The sequence below is a fragment of the Anomaloglossus baeobatrachus genome, chromosome 12 (assembly GCF_048569485.1).
Source record: "Anomaloglossus baeobatrachus isolate aAnoBae1 chromosome 12, aAnoBae1.hap1, whole genome shotgun sequence".
Taxonomy (NCBI): Eukaryota; Metazoa; Chordata; class Amphibia; order Anura; family Aromobatidae; genus Anomaloglossus; species Anomaloglossus baeobatrachus.
In genome coordinates, this window is record NC_134364.1 from 24,023,325 (window position 1) to 24,043,240 (window position 19,916).

Genomic DNA, 19,916 nt, shown 5'->3' on the forward strand with positions numbered 1-19,916 from the left:
GGGAAGGGGGGGAGGGGGAGGGAGGGGTAGGGGGAGAGAGGGGGAGGGGGAGAGAGGGGGAGGGAGGGTGAGAGGGAGAGAAGAAAAAAGGAAAAAAAAACAAAAAACACGGATTCGGATCGTGCACCCGGAATCCCGTGTCCAGGTCTGACTCGGATCTGTCACTCAAACCGCGCGGATCCGGATTTTGCTGATCCGGGTCCACTCAACACTAATGAAGATATTTTAGCAACATGATCTGTGCCTGCGTTCATGAAAAATGCCGCCTTCTACTGTGAAAATTACCGCCATGAATGACGTGACACCACGTCTCACCCTCTGGAGATAATGCCAGACCGTACCTTCAGCGCTGAATCCGAGCCAGGAGAGGAAACTCTTCTTGGACAGGGGCAGAGGGTTTCCGTGCAGGGGTTGCCGCTTTCGTTTACCTAGTTCAAGAAGCTGGACTCCAAGACACTGGTCTCCATCGAAGCCGGTACCTGTGACAGTAGACGAGGGGGTTACCACTTACATATACAAGGCAGCACTTAATGGTGACGAATAGACAACCCGGCGCATTAGCTTCATGTAGATGGACGATAACAGACTATGTAATTATACACAACGATGAATAAGGCCGCTTTCACACTATTACATACGTTCACTGGTCCCTTCGAGGATTCCGTCCAATCCTCCGCAAGACGGGTTTCGGACACATGTGCCAACGGGGCCACTGACTAAAATGGGGCAGACGTAGTCGCCATGTACCCTATCGTGCACCATTTCCAGGTGTATATACTTACTGCAGGCGGACACCCAGACGCACTCTACTATGTCTGGGTGTCCGCCTGCAGAAAGGGTATACGCCCGAAAATGGTGCAAAACAGAGCACACGCTGACTCCGTCTGCCCCATTATAGTCAGTGGCCCCATCGGCCCACGTGTCCGAAACCCGTTTTGCAGGAGGTTTGGACGGAAGCCCCGACAGGACCAGTGAACGTAGGTAACTAAGATTTCTCCATATATAAAGGACCAACCTCTGTGATAAACAAGGAGTAGCTGATCTCCGTGACCCGCCATGCAAACAACCGGCCCGAGAAGGCTGAAGACCTCCCTCTGGATTCCACCGACAGTGAAGACGCGAACTAAAGAGGCATTTGTAGCACAGGCCACCCATCCCTGGCCCAGGCACACGGCCTGGATGTCCTCTCCCTTGGGCATGTCCACCATCCATTCTTTGCTGTTGTCCCATGAGCTGAAGTGCAGGCACTGGAGTTTGCTGTGGAAATAAGAAATTAGACCAATTACCACTTACGGTAAAATTTAGCTGTGAAGTCTCATGACAGATATTGGCTGCAGATCGTGTGGACATCCCTGTGGGCACTCGAAAAAGCCCCGATCACAACCACTGAGCTCACCCATCGGCTGCCAGGACATCAACACCATTGTCAAAGTCAGATACTGAGACTCACCAGTGTACCTGGGAAAGGGGAGTATAGCAAAATCTGTCTCTTTATAATAGCCAGCAGCAAAGGATTCACTTTTACATTTAAGGGTTCAACCGCTATAGCCCATTCCTACAGTCTAATAAAATCCACAGCAGAAACTGACTATCACCATAGAAGTCAAGTTCAGGGCTAAGTTTCACTATGGAAAAATCCTGATACAGCCCACAAGATAGGTGTTAGGCTGCAGAAAGTCTGGAGAAGACCAGTCCCATGTAAACGTGACTTTACCATGGTCCCTATGTGTCACCTAAACAACTCTCAATCGAGAGGACTGCTTTTGAGGGGAGTTTTGCATGAGCTAAAAAAAATTAGTGTGTGAAATTGTCATTATCATGTCAGCAAATGCATCAAAAATATATGTAAAAAAAAAAAATATATATATATATATATATATATATATATATATATATATAAAAAAGAGAATTTTGTTACTTACCGTAAATTCTTTTTCTTATAGTTCCGTATTGGGAGACCCAGACCATGGGTGTTTAGCTTCTGCCTCCGGAGGACACACAAAGTACTACACTTAAAAATGTAGCTCCTCCCTCTGAGCTTATACATCCCCTGGTAGCCAGTCCTAGCCAGTTTAGTGCAAAAGCTGAAGGAGAATATCCACCCACAAGTAAAGACAGAGCAAGAACCGGAACAACCGGAGCCTCTGTCCACGACAACAGCCGGTGATAACACACGGAACAAGAAAATTGCCAACAGGCAACAGGGAGGGTGCTGGGTCTCCCAATACGGAACTATAAGAAAAAGAATTTACGGTAAGTAACAAAATTCTCTTTTTCTTTATCGTTCCTTTGGGAGACCCAGACCATGGGACATTCCAAAGCAGTCCATGGGTGGGAATAAACAGAAAAACTAAGAAGTAGGCGGAGCCTAACTTCACAAGTGGGAGACAGCCGCCTGAAGGATGCGTCTGCCCAAGCTCGCATCTGCCGAAGCATGAGCATGCACTTGGTAGTGCTTCGAAAAGGTATGCAGGCTAGTCCAAGTGGCAGCCTGACAGACTTGTTGAGCCGTAGCCTGGTGCCTAAAAGCCCAAAAGGCACCGACAGCTCCGGTCGAGTGTGCTTTGATCCCCGGCGGGGGAGGCACCTGAGTACACTGGTAGGCGTCCGAAATGGTCGATCTAATCCAACGGGCCAAGGTCGGCTTAGAAGCAGAGAGACCCTTGCGCCGCCCTGTGGTTAGCACAAAAAGAGAGGTGCACCGCCTAAGCGCAGCGGTGCGAGACACATAGATCCGGAGAGCACGCACCAGATCTAGAATATGCAGCGCTTTCTGAAAGCGATGAACAGGGGCCGGACAGAACGAAGGCAAGGAAATATCCTGGTTAAGGTGGAAGGGAGAGACCACCTTAGGAAGAAAGTCCGGGGTCGGACGCAGAACTACCTTGTCTTGGTGAAAAACCAAAAAAGGTGACTCCGAGGAGAGCGCAGCCAAATCAGAGACTCTCCTGAGAGAAGTTATGGCCACTAGAAAGGCCACCTTTTGAGAAAGACAATACAAAGAAACCTCCCTAAGGGGCTCTAAAGGGGGTTTCTGCAATACCGTGAGGACCAAGTTAAGGTCCCAGGGATCCAAGGGCCGCCGATAAGGCGGAATGATGTGAGACGCACCTTGCATGAAGGTGCGGACCTGACCCAGCCGGGTGAGACGCCGCTGGAACAGCACTGATAGAGCTGAGACTTGTCCCTTGAGAGAGTTGAGGGACAGTCCTAGCTGCAGACCGGACTGTAAAAAAGACAGAAGGGTCGGCAACGAGAATGGCCAAGGAGAATGGCCGGAAGAGCGACACCAGGACAGGAAAATTTTCCATGTCCTGTGATAGATCTTGACGGAGGAAGACTTACGGGCCCGAGTCATAGTGGAGATGACTTCAGGAGGAATACCAGAAGCCGTCAAAATCCAGGACTCAAGAGCCACGCCGTCAATTTGAGTGCCGCAGAATTCGGGCGGAAAAACGGACCTTGCGAGAGCAGGTCTGGACGGTCCGGAAGATGCCACGGCATCTCCACGGACAGTTGGAGCAGGTCCGGATACCAAGCTCGCCTGGGCCAGTCCGGTGCAATGAGGATGACTCGACGGCCCTCCATTCTGATCTTGCGCATGACTCTGGGCAAGAGAGCTAGAGGGGGAAACACGTAGGACAGACGAAACTGGGACCAGTCTTGAACCAGAGCGTCCGCGGCGAAGGCCTGAGGATCGTGGGAGCGAGCCACGTAAACCGGAACCTTGTTGTTGTGACGGGATGCCATTAGGTCCACGTCCGGAGTGCCCCACTTGCGGCAGATTGACTGAAACACTGCCGGGTGCAGGGACCACTCGCCACCGTCCACGGATTGACAGCTGAGATAATCTGATATGGTGGACTTGGAGTCCTCCACCCATTGAAGAATGCGTTGGACCTCCAACATTGCCAGGCGGCTGCGTGTCCCGCCTTGGTGATTGATGTAGGCAACCGCTGTCGCGTTGTCTGACTGGACTCGAATGTGCCTGCCCGCCAACAGGTGGTGAAAGGCTAGGAGAGCTAGAAGCACAGCTCTGGTTTCCAGCACATTGATTGAAAGGGCTGACTCGGACGGAGTCCAAGTGCCCTGTGGTGGAGATGTACCGCTCCCCAGCCGGATAGGCTGGCATGCGTGGTGAGAATCACCCAGGACGGAATCAGGAAGGAGCGCCCTTGGGACAGGGAGAGGGGTCGAAGCCACCACTGAAGAGAGCTCCTGGTCCGTGGCGACAGAGCCACTAACCTCTGCAAGGGGGAAGGCCGCTTGTCCCAACAGCGGAGAATGTCCAGCTGCAGAGGACGCAGATGGAACTGGGCAAAGGGAACCGCCTCCATGGAGGCCACCATTTGACCCAGCACCTGCATCAGGCGCCTGAGGGAATAACGGCGGCGCCTCAGCAGAGAGCGCACCGCTAGCCGGAGAGACTGCTGTTTGATTAAGGGCAACTTCACAAGTGCCGGCAAAGTCTCGAACTGCATCCCTAGGTACGTGAGACTCTGGGTCGGAGTCAGAGTGGATTTGGGAAGATTGACAATCCACCCGAATTTGGCTAGAGTGGCGAGAGTGAGCGAAACACTCCGCTGACAGTCTGCGCTGGATGTACCCTTGACCAGAAGGTCGTCCAGATAAGGAAGCACTGCTAACCCCTGGAGGTGCAGGACCGCAATCACTGCCGGAATGACCTTGGTGAATACCCGAGGGGCCGTGGCTAACCCGAAGGGGAGAGCCACGAATTGGAAATGATCCTCTCCTATCGCAAAACGTAACCAACGCTGATGTGGCACTACGATTGGCACATGTAGATAGGCATCTCTGATGTCGATGGACGCCAAGAAATCCCCTTGGGTCATAGAGGCAATGACTGATCGCAGAGACTCCATGCGAAAATGCCGCACCCGGACATGCTTGTTGAGAAGCTTGAGATCCAGGATGGGCCGGAAGGTACCGTCCTTTTTTGTAACTAGGAAGAGATTTGAGTAAAAACCTCTGAACCGTTCCTGAGCGGGAACTGGGACAATCACTCCGTTGGCCTGCAAGGACGCCACGGCCTGCGAGAAGGCGGCGGCCTTGGAGCAGGGGGGAGTTGAGAGAAAAAATCTGTTTGGCGGGCTGGAAGAGAATTCTATCCTGTAGCCGTGAGATATGATGTCTCTCACCCACTGATCGGAGACTTGCTTTAACCAAGCGTCGCCAAAGTGGGAGAGCCTGCCACCGACTAAGGACGTGGCTGGAGCGGGCCGAGAGTCATGAGGAAGCTGCCTTAGTAGCAGAACCTCCTGCGGTCTTCTGCGGACACGCTTTTGGGCGCCAGTTGGATTTCTGATCCTTGGCTGAGTTAGCGGACGAGGCGGAAGGCTTAGAGGATGACCAGTTGGAGGAACGAAAGGAACGAAACCTCGATTGATTCCTACCCTGGGCGGGTTTCCTGGTCTTGGTCTGTGGCAAGGAAGTACTCTTCCCGCCAGTAGCTTCTTTAATGATTTCATCCAGCTGTTCACCAAACAGCCGTGAACCAGCAAAAGGGAGCCCAGCAATAAACTTCTTGGAAGAAGCATCTGCCTTCCACTCTCGAAGCCACAAAATCCTGCGGATAACAAGAGAATTAGCTGAAGCCACCGCAGTGCAGTGAGCAGCCTCTAGCATGGCAGACATGGCATAAGATGAAAAGGCTGAAGCCTGAGCAGTTAAGGCAACCATCTCAGGCATAGATTCCTTGGTGAGGGAATGCATCTCCTCTAGAGAAGCAGAGATGGCTTTGAGAGCCCACACTGCTGCAAAAGTCGGGGAAAACGCGGCCCGCGCAGCTTCATACACAGATTTGTCCAGAAGGTCAATCTGACGGTCAGTGGAATCCTTAAGTGAGGTGCCGTCAGCCACCGACACAACGGTCCGGGCTGAGAGCCTAGACACCGGAGGGTCTACCTTTGGGGAGTGAGACCACTCCTTGACCACCTCAGGTGGAAATGGAAACCGGTCATCAGAACCACGCTTTGGAAAGCGTTTGTCAGGGCAGGCCCTGGGTTTGGTCACAGCGGTCTGAAAACTGGAGTGGTTAAAGAACACACTCTTCACTCTCTTAGGCGAGGTAAACTGATGTTTTTCTGCCAGAGAGGGTTGCTCCTCTGACACTGGCGGATTGAGATCCAGCACAGAATTAATAGAAGCAATCAAATCCCTAAGATCTGAGTCACCCTCAGAGAAATCGATGGGATACATAGCCTCCGAGCCCCCAGTGAGGGCATCCTCCTCATCTTGAGAGTCAGCTCTTGAGACAGAGCCGTGGGATGGGGAGGGTGAGGAAACCCTGCGCCTTCTCTTAGAAGGACGGGGTCTGGGATCAGATGATGAATCCTCCGTGAGCTCCAATGGACGGAGGTCAGAGGATAGGAGTCCTCTGTCAAGAGTATTAGAGGCACCCTGTGAGGGGGGCTGATGCATATTCATCAAAGTCCTGGACAAAAGTCCCATGGACTCAGCAAATGACTGGGATATGGACCTAGAAAAGGACTCTACCCAGGCCGGGGGTTCAGTCACAGGTGCAGCAGCAGCCTGAGAGACCTTACATGCAGTGCATGCAGAATAAAGCTTTGGAGCCTTGCTCCTTGTGTGAGACATGCTGCTGGAGTGGGGGCTTTGCAGAGAATGAACCCCAGGGAGAAAATACAGAGGTCCACAACCGGAGACAGGCTGTGGCTTACCAGACCGCTGAGCGCGGTGTTGTGTGCCCTCCAGATCCCGAAGCCCGGACCCCCAGTGCGCAGCACCTCAGCAGAGATGCAGAATGCAGGATGTCCCAGAGCAGAGTGAACTCTGCCTGAGAAACTAGGGGGCGTTCCTATAAAAGAGCGGGAACTGGAGGGCTATAGAGACCTGCAGGGAAGGAGGGACGCCCCAGCAGTTGGGAGTGTCCCTCCCCTGTGTAGAACGGCAGCCGGGAGGAGCCGAACCTGTCCCTCTGCATGAGTGACATGCGAGGGCAGGAAAATGAAACTAGGCCTCCGGCGAAGCCGGGGCCTAAATTTAAGCGGCGAGGCGGACAAGCAGGCACCATCGGCGCGGTTCTCAGGCAAAAGCTAGAGAATCCGCCAGAAAAGTTAAAACAATCACATACAGCATACTCTCCCCTTACAATAAAGAACTGGGACCCCCAAGGTCCACAAGGGGCTGTGGATGGAGACCGGACTCCTGCCAGGCATGGAGACCGTGCTGGCTCCCACTTCAAGCCAGAGCCCAGAAGGGATGGTGAAGGAGCGCGGCATGTAAGGCTGCAGCCTTGTAAATCAACCTTAACAACACCGCCGACACAGTGGGGTGAGAAGGGACATGCCGGGAGTCCAGACATGGACCCGCTTTTCTTCAAACTCTTTCCAAAAGTCAAACAAATCAGATGAGAATGCATGTGTGGATGTATGCCTCCTGACACAAAGCAATAAACTGTCTGGGACTGGCTACCAGGGGGTGTATATGCTCGGAGGGAGGAGCTACACTTTTAAGTGTAGTACTTTGTGTGTCCTCCGGAGGCAGAAGCTAAACACCCGTGGTCTGGGTCTCCCAAAAGAACGATAAAGAAAATTTGTGTTGACGTGAAAATGGTAAATTAAAAAGACGCACCCCAAATTCAGAGGAAAGAAGGGAATTTTGTTTACTTACCGTAAATTCCTTTTCTTCTAGCTCCAATTGGGAGACCCAGACAATTGGGTGTATAGCTTCTGCCTCCGGAGGCCACACAAAGTATTACACTCAAAAGTGTAACCCCTCCCCTCTGCCTATACACCCTCCCGTGCCTCACGGGCTCCTCAGTTTTGGTGCAAGAGCAGGAAGGAGGAAACTTATAAATTGGTCTAAGGTAAATTCAATCCGAAGGATGTTCGGAGAACTGAAACCAAAGAAACAATTGAACAACAAGCCCGAAGGGAACAGGGGCGGGTGCTGGGTCTCCCAATTGGAGCTAGAAGAAAAGGAATTTACGGTAAGTAAACAAAATTCCCTTCTTCTTTGTCGCTCCATTGGGAGACCCAGACAATTGGGACGTCCAAAAGCAGTCCCTGGGTGGGTAAAAGAATACCTCGATAATAGAGCCGACACGGCTCCCTCTTACAGGTGGGCAACCGCCGCCTGAAGGACTCGCCTACCTAGACTGGCATCTGCCGAAGCATAGGTATGCACCTGATAATGTTTCGTGAAAGTGTGCAGGCTAGACCAGGTAGCTGCCTGACACAGCTGCTGAGCCGTCGCCCGGTGCCGCAATGCCCAGGACGCACCCACGGCTCTGGTAGAATGGGCTTTCAGCCCCGAAGGAAGCGGAAGCCCCGAAGAACGGTAAGCTTCAAGAATCGGTTCCTTGATCCACCGAGCCAAGGTTGACTTGGAAGCCTGCGAACCCTTACGCTGACCGGCGACAAGTACAAAGAGTGCATCTGAACGACGCAGGGGCGCCGTGCGAGACATGTAGTACCGGAGTGCTCTCACTAGATCTAATGAGTGCAAATCTTTTTCACATCGGTGAATTGGATTAGGGCAAAAAGAAGGTAAGGTGATATCCTGATTGGATGAAAAGGAGATACCACCTTAGGGAGAAATTCCGGAACAGGACGCAGAACCACCTTATCCTGGTGAAAAACCAGGAAGGGGGCTTTGCATGACAGCGCTGCAAGATCCGACACTCTTCGGAGTGATGTAACTGCCACTAGAAATGCCACCTTCTGCGAAAGACGTGATAAGGAGACATCTCGCAGCGGCTCGAAAGGTGGTTTCTGAAGAGCCGTTAGCACCCTGTTAAGATCCCAGGGTTCCAGCGGACGCTTGTAAGGTGGGACTATGTGGCAAACTCCCTGCAGGAACGTGCGGACCTGCGGAAGCCTGGCCAGGCGCCTTTGAAAAAATACTGAGAGCGCCGATACTTGTCCCTTGAGAGAGCTTAGTGACAAACCTTTGTCCATTCCAGATTGAAGGAAGGAAAGAAGAATGGGTAAGGCAAAAGGCCAGGGAGTAAACCCATTAACAAAGCGCCAGGACAAGAATATCCGCCAAGTCCTGTAATAGATCTTGGCGGACGTCGGTTTCCTGGCTTGTCTCATAGTGGCAATGACATCCTGAGATAACCCTGACGATGCTAGGAGCCAGGACTCAATGGCCACACAGTCAGGTTGAGGGCCGCAGAATTCAGATGGAAAAACGGCCCTTGTGACAGCAAGTCTGTGCGGTCTGGAAGGGCCCACGGTTGACCCACCGTGAGATGCCACAGATCCGGGTACCACGACCGCCTTGGCCAGTCTGGAGCGACGAGAATGGCGCGGCGGCAGTCGGACCTGATCTTGCGTAATACTCTGGGTAGCATCGCCAGAGGAGGAAACACATAAGGCAGTTGAAACTGCGACCAATCCTGTACTAATGCATCCGCCGCCAGAGCTCTGTGAACTGCGGAGATGGTGGATGCTGTGGCTTCCACCCACTGCAGAATTCGCCGTACTTCCTGGAAGGCTTGACGACTGCGAGTGCCGCCCTGGTGATTGATGTAGGCGACTGCAGTGGCGTTGTCTGACTGGATACGGATCTGCCTGCCCTCCAGCCACTGATGGAACGCCAATAGGGCTAGATACACTGCCCTTATCTCCAGAACATTGATCTGAAGGGAAGACTCCCTCGAAGTCCAGGTCCCCCGAGCCCTGTGGTGGAGAAACACTGCTCCCAACCCTGACAGGCTCGCGTCCGTGGTGACCACAGCCCAGGTTGGGGGCAGGAAGGATTTTCCCTGCGATAGAGAAGTGGGAAGAAGCCACCACTGAAGAGACGTCTTGGTTGCCAGGGAAAGAGAGACATTCTTGTCGAGGGAAGTCGATCTCTTGTCCCACTTGTGGAGAATGTTCCATTGGAGTGGGCGTAGATGAAATTGCGCGAAGGGCACTGCCTCCATCGCTGCCACCATCTTCCCTAGGAAGTGCATGAGGCGCCTCATGTAGGACCGCCACAACGGATGCCATGACTTTGGTGAAAACCCGTGGGGCTGTCGCCAAGCCGAAGGCAATGCCACGAACTGAAGGTGTTCGTCCCCTATGGCGAAACGCAAGAAGCGTTGATGTTCGGGTGCGATAGGCACATGGAGATAAGCATCTTTGATGTCGATCGATGCGAGAAAGTCTCCCTGTGACATCGAAGCGATGACCGAGCGGAGAGATTCCATCCTGAACCGTCTGGTTCTCACATGTCTGTTGAGCAGTTTGAGGTCCAGAACGGAACGGAATGAACCGTCCTTCATTGGCACCACGAACAAGTTGGAGTAAAAGCCGCGCCCCTGTTCCTGAGGGGGGACGGGAATCACAACTCCTTCTGTCTTCAGAGCGGCCACTGCCTGAAGAAGTGCGTCGGCCCGAGCAGGGGGGGGGAGGTTGTGAAGAAACGAGTTGGAGGACGAGAGATGAACTCTATCCTGTAACCGTGAGACAGAATGTCTCTCACCCATCGGTCTTGAACATGTGGCCACCAGGTGTCGCAAAAGCGGGAGAGCCTGCCACCGACCGAGGATGCGGTTCGGGGATGCCAAGAGTCATGAGGAGGCCGCCTTGGAGGCAGTGCCTCCGGCAGCCTTTTGGGGGCGTGACTTAGACCGCCACGCGTAGGAGTTCCCCTGACCTTTCTCCGGCCTATTGGACGAAGAGGATTGGGACTTGGCGGAGGGGCGAAAGGACCGAAACCTCGATTGTATCTTACGTTGCTGAGGTCGCTTCGGTCTGGACTGGGGTAAGGAGGAGTCTTTTCCCTCTCATCCAATCGTTCTCCAAACAATCGGTCGCCAGAAAACGGCAAACCTGTTAGGAATCTCTTGGAAGCCGAGTCTGCCTTCCATTCGCGCAGCCACATGGCTCTGCGGACTGCCACAGAATTAGCGGATGTGACCGCTGTATGGCTAGCAGAGTCTAGGACTGCCTTCATGGCGTATGAAGAAAACGCCGACGCCTGAGAAGTCAAAGACGCAACCTGCGGAGCAGAAGTACGTGTGACCGCATTAATCTCGGTTAGACAAGCCGAGATAGCTTGGAGTGCCCACACGGCTGCAAAAGCCGGGGCAAAGGACGCGCCCGTGGCTTCATAGATGGATTTCACCAGGAGCTCTATCTGCCTGTCAGTGGCATCTTTTAGCGATGAGCCATCTGCAACCGAAACCACAGATCTAGCCGCCAATCTAGAGACTGGAGGATCCACCTTGGGACACTGAGCCCAACCCTTAACTACGTCAGAGGGGAAGGGGTAACGTGTGTCAGCAAGGCGCTTAGTAAAGCGCTTGTCCGGAACCGCTCTGGGTTTCTGGACAGCATCCTTGAAGTTAGAGTGGTCGAAAGACGCACTCCGTGTACGTTTGGGGAACCGAAACTGGTGTTTCTCCTGCTGAGAAGCCGACTCCTCTATAGGTGGAGGCGGGGGAGATAGATCTAACACCTGGTTGATGGACGAGATAAGATAATTTACTAAGGCGTCCCCTTCAGGTGTATCAAGGTTGAGGGCAACGTCATGGTCAGAGCCCTGAGCTGCGACCTCCGCCTCGTCCTCCAGCGAGTCCTCCAGCCGGGAACCTGAGCAGCGTGATGAAGCTGATGATTCCAAGCGGGCCCGCTTAGCTGGTCTGGGGCTGTGGACCGTGGAGGAGTCCTCCACGTGAAACCTAGAGCCCACCCCGGGAGCGCGCTGCGGCGTGGACCGAGAGGGACCTGGAGGCGCCGATCCAACAGTGTCCTGGGTCTGTGTAAGGACCGGTCTGGACTGCAATGCTTCTAGCAGCTTGGCAGACCATTTGTCCATAGACTTAGCCATGGATTGTGAAAGTGACTCAAAGAGCTTCTCAGCAAACACTGCAAACTCTGTCCCTGCCGCCTGGACAGTGGTAGCATGGGGGTCTACCTGAGCCGAGGGGCCCACAAGTGGTCCCGGCTCCGGCTGAGTCAGTGTAACAGGGGTCGAGCATTGCTCACAGTGAGGGTAGGTGGAACCCGCAGGCAACATAGCCCCACAAGAGGTACAGGTCGCAAAGAAACCCTGTGCCTTAGCGCTCTTGCTCCTTGTGGACGACATGCTGTTGTATCCCAGGAGAGTGATCACAGAGGGTATAAGGGAAGAGTATACAGCCCGGCCGAACAGAGATCTATATATATATAAAGATATATAATACGTATCTATTCAGGCAACCCAGGGGGACCAGCACCGGATGACCGGTGTGGCTTACCGACAGCTAAAAAGCGGCGTGTGTGTCCTCCAGATTCCCTGCTCCAGGTCTCCCAGCGGTGAAGAGCTCTTTCCTGATGATTCTCCAGCGCAGAATGTCTGAAAAAAATGGCTGCTGGAGCTCTCAGAGGGGGAGTGGAGCGGTGGGCGGCACCAGGAAAAAGTGCGGGAATCTGGGGTCCCTATTGTGATCAAAGAGGGGGGAGGAAGCATACAGGATGCTCCGGCCCTCACTGCCGACGTCAGGACGGCTGTCCCGCCCCTACCCTGACAGACAGGTCCGGGGGCGGGAGTCTTGCCAGTAGGCCGCAACTGAAGCCGGGGACTAAATTTATGACCGCGGCCGACAAGCAGGCGCGGTCGGCGCGGAAGTCCCCCGGCTTTCACGGATCAGCAGCCGCTGTGTGTCTCAGGCAGCGTCCGGTCGGCTGTCCCGCCCCTACCCTGACAGACAGGTCCGGGGGCGAGATTTTGCAAGTAGGCCGCAACTGAAGCCGGGGACTAAATTTATGACCGCGGCCGACAAACAGGCGCGGTCGGCGCGGAAGTCCCCCGGCTTTCACGGCCTAGCAGCCCTTGCAGCGTCCGGGTGCCAGGCGCTCCATGAACCGTCCCCATGGGGACACAGAGTACCTGACAGATGCAGGGCCCGGTCCCTGATAAAGAAAATACTCCGGTCCGGCAGATTCCACACTGGGGCTGCGGAGGGAGCACGGTCCCAGTACCTGGATGACCGCTCAGGATCCCACTTCTCCCAGAGCCCCCAAGGGATGGTGAAGGAAATACGACATGTGGCTCCAGCCTCTGTACCCGCAATGGGTACCTCAACCTTAACAGCACCGCCGACGTAGTGGGGTGAGAAGGGAGCATGCCGGGGGCCCCGTGGGAGCCCTCTTTTCTTCCAACCGATAACATCAGCAGCTGCTGCTGACTAAAATGGGATGCATGAGTGGATGTGTGCCTCCTTCCACACAAAGCATAAAACTGAGGAGCCCGTGAGGCACGGGAGGGTGTATAGGCAGAGGGGAGGGGTTACACTTTTGAGTGTAATACTTTGTGTGGCCTCCGGAGGCAGAAGCTATACACCCAATTGTCTGGGTCTCCCAATGGAGCGACAAAGAAAGGTAAAATAAAATAAATATATGGGGTCTGTTTTATAATCCGGTGGTGTCTTACTGCTGTGCTGGGGCTGCAGGCTTTGCTCCGCGCTGGCTCTGCTCTGTGCTGCCCTATTCTGCCCTGACTCTGCCCTGCTCCGTGCTGGCTCTGCCCTGGCTCTGCTCCATGCTGACTCTGCTCTGGCTCTGCTCCGTGCTGGCTCTACCCTGGCTCTGCTCCATGCTGACTCTGCTCTGGCTCTGCTCCGTGCTGGCTCTGCTCCGCTCCGTGTTGGCTCTGCTCTGTGAGAGGGGGCGGCGAGGCACGGGTTATTCTGAAGATGTGCTTCAAACAAATGGCGCCCGGAGGAAGCGCATGCGCAGATGGAGCTCTTGACAAAAGAGCTCCATCTGCGCACGTGCGGACTCTGGGTGCCATTATTTGAAGTCCTTACCATTTACATCGTCAGAATGGCTAGTACCTCGCCGACCGCCGCTGCTAACCACAGCAGCTGCGCCGTCCGCCACAGCACACAGCAGAAACGCCGGCTGCCAACGACCAAAGCAGTGGCACCGGCCGCCGTCACACATAGCAGCTGTGCCAGCCACTGCACAGAGCCCCTGCCTCCTGTGACCCCTCGCAATCACGACCTGGTAAGCTACATTCAGATTTTAAGACGCACCCCTCATTTTCCTCCCAAATTTTTGACAGGAAAAGTGAGTCTTATAATCCGAAAAATACAGTGTATGTGTATATATTATTTTATTTACACACATATATTTGCCACTTGTGGTATCTCGCTGTTTAACGGATGCTATGAACAGTTTACCAGTAAACACTATAGAATGTATTAACCTGTGATTAAAAACAAATAAAGCAATATCAAAATGATGTCAAATTTGCGTTTACCCAGATTAACCCTCACCTTGCTAGTTCTTCCGTGCCTTCACAGGCCAGTAGTATGGCTTCTTGAGACAGGTCGGCTATGGTGTGGTTGAGCGTATTGGTCAGGTGGACGGCGTGGTGCACGGAGGTGTCGTGAAACTCTATGTCAATCGCGTTGTCTTGCTCATCGTTGTAGCAGCGGATAACACCGATAGAATTCCACATCTAAGTTTAGAGAAAAAAACAAAACAAAAAGTGTTGTAAAGGCCCAAATAATGAAGCCAGTAAAAGTCTTTTAAGAGGAGTCAACCCCTACCCGTACACACAATTAGGATGTTATAGAGGGAGATATGGGGCAAACAGTGGTCCTGGCCGATCAAAGCCACCTACGTATCACATAGTCTGCTGTAAGGCTACATTTCCTCTACAGTTTTGACAAGTTTTATGTTTTCAGGATCAGAGCGGAGGCTTCAATCTGCACAGACTTGGTGACAATATATATCTACTTTGCTGTAAATTTAGCAAACATTGCAAATATCAACCCTGCAATCGTTTTCCAGGAATTGCCACTCACCATGAAGCGGTGTAACAGATGAGAGGGGGTAGAGCCCGGCTGAAAGGCTTTTGTGGAGGGGTTGGCATTGGACCACTGTAAGAAGGTTTTGAGGGATAAGGAATGACTTGCTCCTTGATGGACTTATCCTCCTCTTCTGGCTTCTCAGTTGCTTTCAAAGACGGCACATCTAAACAGGAGAAGAAAAATGGGAACTTTACTGGAAATGTCAAAGTCGACGTCCATAGCCACTAATCAAATGCTCCGAGTATAAAGCGGTCACTGAGTACAGACATGGCTGATGGACCTGGGTCCTGATAACAGCTTTGGGTCAATTCTCTAACTAGACACCCCCCATTTACCATTCAGCGTCCGCTCCTGTTACAGATCTCACGTCACTCCTGCTATTCGTTTCATCACATTTTTTGGAACAATTTTTACACGGTTTCTTGCATATTAACCCAAGCTTCTTTCTTATAAATTGCACCCTTTTTTATCAAAGACAATTGCAATAGAAAAAAAAAAGCAATAGATGTGGTGTAATGCATGCAAGCAAAACATTTCTTTGGTACAAATTGAGCCATAAATTTCTTTCTTATGGGTTAACGGAAGTGTCCCCCAGTATTTATTCTGAGAGGAGTTTACAATCCAAATATTTCACCTAAAGAATCATCGTCGTCTAAGATGGTTCGTTTTTTCGTGTGACCGGACATGGGGGTGATGATGTCATCGTCGTCTTCATTTGCCTGATGATCGATCATATCTCCATTGAGGAAGTCTTCATCGTCGTCGTCACCGTCGAACAGTTCGTCGTAATCTTTCTTTGTGGCGCTGGACACCTGTAGATGGGAATCAGATTAATATATATATATATATATATATATATATATATATATATATATATATATATATATAAAAAAGGGAATTTTGTTAACTTACCGTAAATTCCTTTTCTTCTAGCTCCTATTGGGAGCCATCCCTTATATACAGCATTTAGAGTACTATATATAAGAGCCCAGGCCGCGCAGTACAACATAAAAAACATCTTTATAATACTCAGGGGGTGGTCGGGTCCGATGGGGGTTGCTGGTCTCGGTCCGGCGCCTCCTCCATCTTGTGCGATCGCCGTCCTCCTACCCAGCCCATGTGCATAATGCGTGACCTTTCCTACTGTCTGTGCAATACAGTGTAAAGATGATCTAAGCTATAGCTTGTTTGTTTAAACGTAATAAAAATATTTTTTGTATGAATAAACCGCAAATAAGTTCCAAATAAAATATATCTAAATGGGGAAAGTTTTAAAATTTAAAGTTGATAATATTCACAAATATTTTATTAAGGGGGGACTGTAAAGATGATCTAAGCTATAGCTTGTTTGTTTAAATGTAATAAAAATATTAATATAAATAATTAAAATATAAATTTCTTTGTCGCTCCATTGGGAGACCCAGACAATTGGGTGTATAGCTTCTGCCTCTGGAGGCCACACAAAGTATTACACTTTTAAAAAAGTGTAACCCCTCCCCTCTGCCTATACACCCTCCCGTGGACCACGGGCTCCTCAGTTTTGGTGCAAAAGCAGGAAGGAGAAATTTTTTTTTTTTTTTAAATCAGATACTTTTTTATTAAAACAGAATACATACAACAGAATAACAAATCGGCATCCAAATTAAATTTATCACATCTATTACCCCTTTAACTCCCCCTCCCCCACCCCGGCAGCAACACTTCTCCCCGATACTACATCCCATATAGTACACACTTATAATACCCTCCAACTGTAGTATAGGAACCATCCCGTTGTGCAGGAGGAACAACTAGTAACACAAATAAAACAAAACACACACATCAGAGGTCTCAGACGACTATCCCCGTCCCATATCAGTTTACTGGTCAATCACTCGTCCTATCCGCATTGCAGCCAAGGAGACCATAGCTTCTCAAACATTTTAACATTCCCCCTTCTTTCATACACTCCCTGTTCCAGCTGAAGAATACATTTCACCCTTTTAATGTACTCTCCCCTGGTCGGGGGGGGTCTTTTTTAATCCAGGACCTGGCGATTACCTTTCTTGCTGCATACAGCAGCCTAGCAATGACAATTTTCATAGTATTTTCCACCCCAAGCTCCTCAACATATCCCAATAGGCATATCACTGGTTCCCTGGGGAGGACACACCCATATGTTCTTCCTATCTTGTGGATAACCTTAGTCCAAAAGGAGACCAGTCTCGGACAAGACCACATCATGTGAAAAGAAGGGAATTTTGTTACTTACCGTAAATTCCTTTTCTTCTAGCTCTTATTGGGAGACCCAGACGATTGGGGTATAGCTACTGCCTCCGGAGGCCACACAAAGCACTACACTAAAAAGTGCAAGGCCCCTCCCCTTCTGGCTATACCCCCCCGTGGTATCACGGGTTCTCCAGTTTTAGTGCCAAAGCAAGAAGGAGGAAAGCCAATAACTGGTTTAAACAAATTAACTCCGAGTAACATCGGAGAACTGAAAAACCGTTCAACATGAACAACATGTGTACCCGCAAACAACAAAAACATCCCGAAGGACAACAGGGCGGGTGCTGGGTCTCCCAATAAGAGCTAGAAGAAAAGGAATTTACGGTAAGTAACAAAATTCCCTTCTTCTTCAGCGCTCTATTGGGAGACCCAGACGATTGGGACGTCCAAAAGCTGTCCCTGGGTGGGTAAAGAAATACCTCATGTTAGGGCTGCAAAACAGCCCTCCCCTACGGGGGTGTCACTGCCGCCTGCAGGACTCTTCTACCTAAGCTGGCATCCGCCGAAGCATAGGTATGCACCTGATAATGCTTGGTGAAAGTGTGCAGACTGTACCAGGTAGCTGCCTGGCACACTTGTTGAGCCGAAGCCTGGTGTCGTAATGCCCAGGACGCACCCACGGCTCTGGTTGAGTGGGCTTTTAGCCCTGAAGGAACCGGAAGCCCCGCAGAACGGTAGGCCTCAAGAATTGGTTCTTTGATCCATCGAGCCAGAGTGGCTTTAGAAGCCTGCAACCCCTTGCGCGGACAAGCGACAAGGACAAAAAGTGCATCGGAACGGCGCATGGGCGCCGTGCGGGAAATGTAGATTCTGAGTGCTCTCACCAGATCTAACAAACGTAAGTCCTTTTCATACCGGTGAACCGGATGAGGACAAAAGGAAGGCAAGGATATATCCTGATTAAGATGAAATGAGGATACGACCTTAGGGAGAAACTCCGGAATGGGGCGCAGCACTACCTTGTCCTGGTGGAACACCAGGAAGGGAGCCTTGGATGACAGAGCTGCCAGCTCAGAAACTCGCCGAAGCGATGTGATCGCAACGAGAAACGCCACCTTCTGTGACAGGCGAGAAAGAAAACTTCCTTCAGAGGCTCGAAAGGCGGCTTCTGGAGAGCAACTAATACCCTGTTGAGATCCCATGGATCTAACGGCCGCTTGTACGGGGGTACGATATGACAGACCCCCTGTAGGAACGTGCGCACCTTAGAAAGACGTGCTAGACGCTTCTGAAAAAACACGGATAGTGCCGAGACTTCCCCCTTAAGGGAGCCGAGCGACAAGCCCTTTTCTAACCCCGATTGCAGGAAGGAAAGAAAAGTAGGCAATGCAAATGGCCAGGGAGACGCTCCCTTGGCCGAGCACCAGGTTAAGAAAGTCTTCCACGTTCTGTGGTAGATCGTAGCAGAGGTGGACTTCCTAGCCTGTTTCATGGTGGCAACGACCCCTTGGGATAATCCTGAAGACGCTAGGATCCAGGACTCAATGGCCACACAGTCAGGTTCAGGGCCGCAGAATTCCGATGGAAAAACGGCCCTTGGGACAGCAAGTCTGGCCGGCCCGGTAGTGACCACGGTCGGCCGACCGTGAGATGCCACAGATCCGGGTACCACGATCTCCTCGGCCAGTCTGGGGCGACGAGTATGACGCGGCTGCAATCGGATCTGATTTTTTGCGCAGTACTCTGGGCAAGAGTGCCAGAGGTGGAAACACATATGTGAGCCGGAACTGCGACCAATCTTGCAGTAAAGCGTCTGCCGCCAGAGCTCTGTGATCGCGCGATCGTGCCATAAATGCCGGGACCTTGTTGTTGTGCCGAGACGCCATTAGGTCGACGTCCGGCACCCCCCAGCGGCGACAGATTTCCTGAAACACGTCCGGGTGAAGGGACCATTCCCCTGCATCCATACCCTGGCGACTGAGGAAGTCTGCTTCCCAGTTTTCTACGCCCGGGATGTGAACTGCGGATATGGTGGATGCTGTGTCCTCCACCCACATGAGGATTCGCCGGACTTCCTGGAAGGCTTGCCGACTGCGCGTCCCTCCTTGGTGGTTGATGTATGCCACCGCTGTGGAGTTGTCCGAGTGGATTCGGATCTGCTCTCTTTCTAGCCACTGCTGGAAAGCTAGTAGGGTAAGATACCCTGCACCGATTTCCAGAACCTTGATCTGAAGGGTGGACTCCTGCTGAGTCCACGTCCCCTGAGCCCTGTGGCGGAGACAAACTGCTCCCCACCCTGACAGACTCGTATCTGTCGTGACCACTGCCCAGGATGGGGGTAGGAAGGATCTTCACTGTGACAATGAGGTGGGAATAAGCCACCATTGCAAAGAGTCCTTGGCCGTCTGGGAAAGGGAGACTTTCCTGTCCAGGGAGGTTGACTGCCCGTCCCATTGGCGGAGAATGTCCCCTTGCAGTTGGCGCAGATGAAACTGCGCAAAGGGAACTGCCACCATGGCTGCCACCATCTTCCCTAGGAAGTGCATGAGGCGCCTTAAGGGGTGCGACTGGCCTTGAAGGAGAGACTGCACCTCTGTTTGCAGTGAACGCTGCTTGTTCAGCGGAAGCTTCACTATCGCTGATAGAGTGTGAAACTCCATGCCGAGATACGTTAGTGATTGAGTCGGTGACAGATTTGACCTTGCCAAATTGATGATCCACCCGAAAGTCTGGAGAGTCTCCAGCGTAACATTCAGGCTGCGTTGTCATGCCTCTTGAGAGGGTGCTTTGACGAGTAGATCGTCCAAGTAAGGGATCACCGGGTGTCCCTGAGAGTGCAAGACTGCTACCACTGCTGCCATGACCTTGGTGAACACCCGAGGGGCTGTCGCCAGACCGAATGGCAGGGCTACGAACTGAAGATGGTCGT

General features: G+C 52.0%; 1 protein-coding gene across 1 annotated transcript in view; it reads right to left on the bottom strand.

The window, feature by feature from the left end:
• WDHD1 (WD repeat and HMG-box DNA binding protein 1) overlaps window positions 1-19,916 on the bottom strand; it is a 152,772-nt gene that overhangs the window by 82,164 nt on the left and 50,692 nt on the right. The window contains 6 exon segments of the mRNA XM_075330592.1: window positions 342-479; window positions 1,016-1,257; window positions 14,240-14,424; window positions 14,774-14,811; window positions 14,814-14,942; window positions 15,414-15,591. Coding sequence (XP_075186707.1) covers window positions 342-479; window positions 1,016-1,257; window positions 14,240-14,424; window positions 14,774-14,811; window positions 14,814-14,942; window positions 15,414-15,591 — 910 coding nt within the window.